Below are 7,725 nucleotides of genomic sequence, written 5' to 3' on the forward strand. Positions count from 1 at the left end.
CTCTCCCTCCCTCTTGTCTCCCTCCCTCTTCTCCCCCTCCCCCTCTCCCCCTCCCTCTCCCTCTGTCGTCCAGGCTGAGTGCAGTGGAGCCATCATAGCTCACTGCAGCTTTGAAATCCTGGTCTCGGGTGATCCTCTCACCTCAGCCTCCTAAGTAGCTGGGACTATGGGTGCCACTATGCCTGGCTTAAAAAAATTTTTTTTTGTAGAGACGATTGCCTAGGCTGATCTTGAACTCTAAGCCTTAAGTAATACTCCCACCTTAGTGCCCTAGGGTGTTGGGATTACAAATGTGAACTACTGTGCCTGGCCCAGCATTTCTTATTGACTTTAATTAGAGTCTATTATAAATTGTTACTTTTATCACTTCATGGAGAATGTAAAGGCCTTATTACACTTTAATTCTGTTTACTCCCCTTCTACCTTTTGTGAAATTGTCGTATACTTTGTTTTTTGTGTCTTTAAAATTTCATAAGATTATAGTACTTTCATATAGTTTGTGTTCATACTCTTTTATTCATATTTTTACCCTTTTTTGGTGTCTTCATTTGCATGCCAACCTAGATTATTATAGTGTATTAACATAGTATGATAGTATAATATAGTATATGTAGTACATAATATAGTTTAATAGTAGAATGTAGGTTTGCATGCAAATCTAGATTATTATACTATATTATACTATTATACTAGATTAGAATACTTGTGTGTGTATGTGTGCGTGTGTGTGTGTGTGTGTGTGTGTGTGTGTGTTTAATAAGCATATTTTATTTAAATAAATCCTCCAGTAGGAAATGGAGAATATACTGCCTTTACTTACAAGGCTTTTTATACTAAAAAACAATAATTTTCTTTCAGTACCTTAAAAGTGCTCCACTGTTTACTGACATTTATCATGTCTGTTTGTTGAAAAATCAGCTGAGGTTTATTGTCACTCCTTTGAAGGTAGTGAGCTCTTATCCTCTCTGTACACTCTTAAGATTTTCTTTGTTTCAGATTTTCATCAGTTTTTCTGTGATCTATTTATATTTGGTTTTGTTTGTAATTATCCTACTTAGGGGTTTGTAGAGCTTCTGGGAGAATTTGACTAATACATTTTGTCAGTTTTAAAGCCATTCCCTTTCAAATTTTTTTCTGTTTCAGTTTCTCTTGTACCATGATGTAAGACTTTCTTCACTATGACTCATATATTTATTTTCTGTTCTGTATTCTTTTTTCTTCTGTGCTTTCATGTAGATATTTCCTGCTGTTGTATTTTCCAGTTCACTTACCCTTTCTTCTGCTGTATCTAGTTTGTGGTTAAACACATTTATTGAGCTCATAACCTCAGTAATATTTTATTTCTCTTCTAGAACATCCATGTGAATTTCATATTTTGTTTTTCCTCGTTTATTTTTAATTTTCAAAATATGTATTTTTAATGAAAAGGTATATCGTATAGCTTTTAAGAATCTGTGTAATATTTTGCTCATAAAAATGCAAATTGTGCTGGGTGTGGTGGCTCACACCTTTAATCCCAGCACTTTGGGAGGCCAAGGTGGATGGATCACTTGAGGTCAGTTCAGGAGTTTGAGACCAGCTTGGTCACATGGTGAAACCCCATCTCTACTAAAAATACAAAAATTAGCTGGGCGTGGTGGTGTGCACCTGTAGTCCCAGCTACTTGGGAGGCTGAGGGAGGAGAATTGCTTGAAGCTGGGAGGCGGAGGCTTCAGTGAGCCAAGATAGTGCCACTGCCTGGGTGACAGAGCAAGACTGCATCTCAAAAAAAAAAAAAAAAAAAAAAATGCAAATTGTAACACATAAAGCCAGCAGCTCCTTGGATTTGGTAATTAGTCACCAATCCCCATTCATATCCCCTCTTGCCCTCATTCCCCAGGTGACTGTGTTTTTTAAAAAATTATTTTCATTTTTTATTAGTTTTTTAATGGATATTTTCACATATTTCTGCATGGCAGTTATTTACTTTTTTCACTTTGAAGGTATTATTTTATTGACTTGCATTTATTTCTTAAAGTCACTTGTAAGTTTTATTCTTATTAATTCGAGGTTACTTGTGACTACTTCTAAGGTCTTTTTTTTTGGTTGTCAGTACTTTTTACCTTAATATGCCTATAGTTTGTCTTTTTATTTTACCTTCTTATTTAAAAAATTCGCAATTTTATTCGTAATGCCTGTTGATTTGTGGTATGATCTGTTTCTGTTAATTTTGGAAAGTTCCCAGCCTTTATGTGCTCTGATCCCATTTTCTGTTTCTAGTTTCCTTAGATTTCAGTTTTTGCTTCTATGTTTGACCTTTTTAAAAATTTCTTATGTTTCTTTTGCTCTTTTCTATTTTTTTCTGTTTTCATTCTCGATATTTTAGTCTAATTCACTAATTTCTTGTTAAATCCATTCATTGAGTTATTAATTACAGTTTTACAGTTTCTACTTGATTCTTTTAAGGAATCTAGTTTTCTGCAGAAAATTTCAAACCTTTTATTTTCAGGTCATATTAATTAGAGTTATTTTAAAATAGCTTTCTGATGACATTGCTTGGCTCATGTGTAGGTATATTCCTATTTTTTATATTTTTTCTTGGTTTTTAGTCTTTGAACTTGTTTTCTAGTATCCCCAGTAATAATTTATCTTATTTTGTTGCTGTATAAGAGATGTACATAATTTTGGGGGTACATGTGATAATTGAATACAGTCATATAATTTGTTAAGATCAAATTAGCATACTTGGTTATATCATCAACCTGAATATGTCTTTTTATACTAGAAACATTCAAATTATTCTCTTCTAGCCATTTTGAAATGTATAGTAAAGTATTACAACTATAGTCACCCCACCGATCTAACACTAGGTGTTATTTTTTCTCTCCAACCATATATTTGTACCCATGAATCAATTCTTTTTATCCCTTCCCACTCTACCTCCACTACCTTTCCTGGCCTTGGGTAACTACCAGTCTACTCTCTATCTTTATGAGATCCACTTTTTTAGCTCCAACATGTGAGGGAGAACTTGTGATGGTTCTCTTTCTGTGCCTGGCTTATTTCACTTAACATAATGACCTCCAGTTCCATTTATGTTGTTGCAAATGACAGGATTTCATTCTTTTTCATGGCCGAATGATATTCAGTTTTGTATATCTAATACATTTTCTTTATTCATTTGTTGATGGACACTTAGGTTGATTCCATATATGTGAACAGTGATGCAATAAACATGGGGGTACGGATATCTTTTTGATATATTAGTTTCCCTTATTTTGGATATATACCCAGAAGTGGAATTACTGGATCATATGGTAGTTTTTAGTTTTTTTGAGGAACTTTGTACTGTTCTCTATAACGGTATACTAATTTTCATTTCCAGCAATAGTGTACTAGGGTGCCCCTTTTTCCACATCCTTGGTAGCATATTATTGCCTGTCTTTTGATAAAAGCCATTTTAACTGGATGAGATGATAGTTCATTGTAGTTTTGATTTGCATTTCTGTGGTGATTAGCGATGTGTCTTTTTTCATATATCTGTTGGCCATTTTGTATATCTTCCTTTGAGAAATGTCTGTTTAGATCTTTTGCTCATCTTTAATTTGGGTTATTTGTTTTTTGCTAGTGAGTTGTTGGAGCTCCTTATATGTTTTCGTTATTAATCTCTTATTTGATGGGTAGTTTCCAAATATTTTCTCCTATTCTGTGGATTGTCTCTTTGTTGATTGTTTGCTTTTCTGTGCAGAAGTCTTTTAGTTATAATATAGTCCTGTTTGTGTGTTTTTGTTCTTGTTGCCTGTGCTTTTAAGATCTTACACAAATTTTTTTTTACCAAAACCTGGAGCATTTCCCTTAAGTTTTCTTTTCCTTTTTTTTTTTTTTTGAGATGGAGTTTCGCTCTTGTTACCCAGGCTGGAGTGCAATGGCGTGATCTTGGCTCACTGCAACCTCCACCTCCTGGGTTCAGGCAATTCTCCTGCCTCAGCCTCCTGAGTAGCTGGGATTACAGGCACGTGCCACCATGCCCAGCTAGTTTTTTGTATTTTTAGTAGAGACGGGGTTTCACCATGTTGACCAGGATGGTCTCGATCTCTTGACCTCGTGATCCACCCGCCTCGACCTCCCAAAGTGCTGGGATTACAGGCTTGAGCCACCGCGCCCGGCTAAGTTTTCTTTAGTAGTTTCATAGTTTCAGATCTCACATTGAAGTTTTTAATCCATTTTGATTTGATTTTTGTGTATGGTGAGAGAGAGGAATCTAGTTTTATTCTTTTGCATAAAGTTATCCAGTTTTCCCAGCACCATTTATTGAATAGGGTGTTCTTTCTCTGGTGTGTGTTCCTGTCAACTTTGTCAAAGATTAGTTGGCTGTAATTGCATGAATTTATTTCTGGGTCTCTATTCTGTTCCATTGGTCTATGTGTTTGTTTTTATGCCAGTACCATGCTGATTTTGTTACTACAGTTAAGTACTGTGATGTCTCCAGCTTTATTCTTTTTGCTTAGGTTTGTTTTGGCTATTTGGAGTATTTTGTCGTTCCATATAAATTTTAGGATTTTTCTATTTCTGTAAAGAGTGTCATTGGTATTTTGATAATGGATTACGTTGAATCTGTAAAGGGCTTTGGGTAGTATTGTTTTTATAGTATTCTTCCATTTAATGAGCATGAAATATCTTTCCATTTTTGTATCCTCCTCATTCTCTTTCATCAGTGTATTACAGTTTTCCTTGTATAGATCTTTCACTTGTTTGGTTAAATTGATTCCAAGATACTTTATATTCTTTGTAGCTATTGTAAATGGGATTGCTTTCTTGATTTTTCTTTTTTGGCTTGTTCACTGTTGGTTTTTCCATGTTGATTTTGTACCCTGTACCTTTACTGAATTTGTTAATCAGTTCTAACAGATTTTGGTGGAGTCTTTAGGTTTTCTGTTTTTTTTTTCTTTTTTTTCTTTTTTGTGATAAGGTCTTACTCTGTCACCCAGGCTGGAGTGCAGTGGTACGATCATAGCTCACTGCAGCCTTGAACTCCAAGACTCAAGCAATTCTCCTGCCTCTGCCTCCCAAAGTACTAGGATTACAGGTGTAAGCCACCACACCTGGCTGTTTTTATCTTTTTCTAAATAAAAGATGTCATCTGCGAAGGAGGCTAATTGGACTTTTTCTTTTCCAATTTGGATGGCTTTTATGTTTCAATAACCAGAAGGGGTACCAACAGGTTTGTAGCTTATTTGTTGTTCACTTAATAGTTCATTGTAGGTATTCAGCATGTGACCTTTCACATGTTGATGGGACTGAATTTATTGTTATCTTTTGACTCCATCATTCTTTAGAGAGTCCTGCTAGGTCCTGTTCATCTGGCCAGTAAGTGGGGAATTGAGGGAAAGAGCATAGTCAATGATACAGGAGACTTTTAGAAAAATAAACCAGGCCTGGAATTAGCTTATCTAATTTTCCCCTATATTCTAGCATGCAGAACTTAGTCACGTGGCCATCTGACTGCAAGAAAGACTGGAAGGTGTCTAGCTTTGTGACAGGAAAGAAAGCAAGTGGTTTTGGTGCATATGGTAGTGTCTGTCATGGAGGCTGATACAGTATTAATAATTTAGGCTTGAGATGATGATAGCTTGGACTAGGGTGGTGGTAGTGGATTTACATTCTCCAGTTGTATTTAGGAGATAGATTCGATAAGGCTTGATATATTATTTAGGGTTTAGGCTAGTGAGCTATAACAGAGACTCCAGAACAGAGTAGCTCATGCAAGATAGAAGTTGCTTCCCCCTTATAATAGTTTAGCCATTCTTAGTTCATCTATGGTTTTACCTTTAGATGCTGTGAAATATTGGTAAAAACTGATAAAGTTATCATAAATGACTGAACAGGATTCCAGCTTATCTTTCTGTACTGTTAGGGACGTCGTACTAGTTACATGGTTTCTCAGGTAAGCTTAATGAGTAATCTTGTCTTCGTACTACTCAAAGTATTAGGGGCTTTAGTAGTGGGAATTGAAGAGAAAGGTTCTTCTCTGAATCATTCAGAAAGCTGAAAAACATTGGAAAAAAAAGACAAAGGAATTTCATTTTATGGGCAAGTAGTGGTATGAATGGATTTTGAAGAATTTGTATAAAGTAGAAAGTTTTATGGAGGCAGATACATGGACATTTAGTAAATAGTACTTGTAACTTTTTCAAGATTATGGGGAAAGTTGTTAAAATGGAAATCATTTAGATTTTTTAAACCTAAGAGAAGTTTCTTTGTCTGAGAGCAATTCTTAGAAGTACCTAGCCTCTTTGGTGACTATTCTGAACACTTACCTTCTTAGATTATGTACTGTAAGATTTTAACATAAAAACTTTCACTCAGGACTCATATTGATACTTTTAATTGAAACATTAAGTATTTGAACAGGCCTCTGTAAAATCTCCATACAGCACTAGGTGGCACACTGTGACTTGGGATGAAAATACACATATTTTGTTGAAGACTCCTCTAAGAAAAGAACCTAGGTTAAAAAAAATACTGTTTGAAATAGACATCTATTTTATGAAGTATCTCAGAACCATTTACTGCATTTTAAACCCTGATACAGAGATTAAAATGCTTAAAACTATTTTATTTACAATACTACTGACATTTTTATAAGATCATTAGAATTTATGGATTTTTACTGCAAGGAGTCCGTTCAGCATGTAGTACAAAAAGCATTTGTGCTTTACAATGAAAACTGTTTTTCAGTCAGATCTTGTGGTAAGATGAGTACCGTACTTATAATGTTTTAGCTTATTAAGTATTAGTATTAAGAATAAAATCAAAGTCTTCAGCTAGTGGCTTTTTCTTTGAATGTGTGTCTATGTATATATACTAAATACAAAAGAGCCAACTTGGTCAAATTTATAGTAGAGCTGAAATGTTTATGGAAGTAAAGAATATTAGATTTGAAGTTTTCTGGTCTAGTGTTAACAACATTGCTATTTTGTGATTATTCATTTTAGTTCTTGGAAACTCATTACATTGTGAAGTCTCTTGACTTAGAATATAACATATGGCATAGTGAATTTTATGTCCTGATACACACACACACACACACACACTCTTACAGGATGTTCTGTGATTGTGTAAGGGAATTATGTGAAATAGAGCTGAAAAGTAGGCTATCTATTTATACGTGTTCATTTGTCATGGAAGGAATAGTGGTACTCTTGGTTAAAACAATGCTTAGGTAACCTAAATGATGGATGCCAGTGTAAGTTAGATAGAACTGACCAATACTTAATGGGAGATGTACTTAAGTTAAAGGCGGAGGTTTTATGGTTTTACATTGATTGCAAAGCATGGGAATGAGTAGAAAAGCAGCTTTTGCAAATCTAGAGGACACTGAATGGGGTTTGGACAGCGATCGCAGACAAGTGAGTTTCAGTGAAAGCTTAATGAGTCAGGTAAGTAGATGACACATGGATATTCAGGGTAAGGTCAGAGGAATGAGGGAATATGGGTACAGATGTTTATTTGAAAGATGTGAAAAGTGACAAGTTCTGGAGGGGAAAATTTGAGTTAGACTCTCATCACAGAGAATTAGAGTAGAAGAACATAGCCTTTGTTTTCCTAGTAGTTTGGATATTAGTTGGTTAGTTCATTCATTTCTGTACCGAAACCTGATTCCTGTCACTCACAGATTTAGCACCTATTGTCATTCCCTCTTTCCTACCATAACACAATTTCTCTCTCTACTGCATCATTCCCATC

At 35.0% G+C, this 7,725-nt stretch overlaps 1 protein-coding gene across 13 annotated transcripts in view; it reads left to right on the forward strand.

Moving 5' to 3' along the window:
• The window catches only part of LOC108295996 (S phase cyclin A-associated protein in the endoplasmic reticulum), a 232,553-nt gene that overhangs the window by 36,135 nt on the left and 188,693 nt on the right, over window positions 1–7,725 (forward strand). For 5 of the 13 annotated variants that reach the window (XM_017518364.2, XM_017518366.2, XM_017518373.2 and 2 more), the window contains exon 3: window positions 859–945. The exons of 7 other annotated variants lie outside the window; for them this stretch is intronic. In XM_017518364.2, the coding sequence (XP_017373853.1) occupies window positions 859–945 (87 nt within the window). Of the gene's footprint in view, window positions 1–858; window positions 946–4,060; window positions 4,065–7,725 lie in introns of all 13 variants that reach the window. One more of the 13 variants, XM_017518371.2, reaches the window with a different exon arrangement.

This window comes from Cebus imitator, unplaced genomic scaffold (genome assembly GCF_001604975.1).
Source record: "Cebus imitator isolate Cc_AM_T3 unplaced genomic scaffold, Cebus_imitator-1.0 Scaffold675, whole genome shotgun sequence".
In the NCBI taxonomy this organism is placed as follows: Eukaryota; Metazoa; Chordata; class Mammalia; order Primates; family Cebidae; genus Cebus; species Cebus imitator.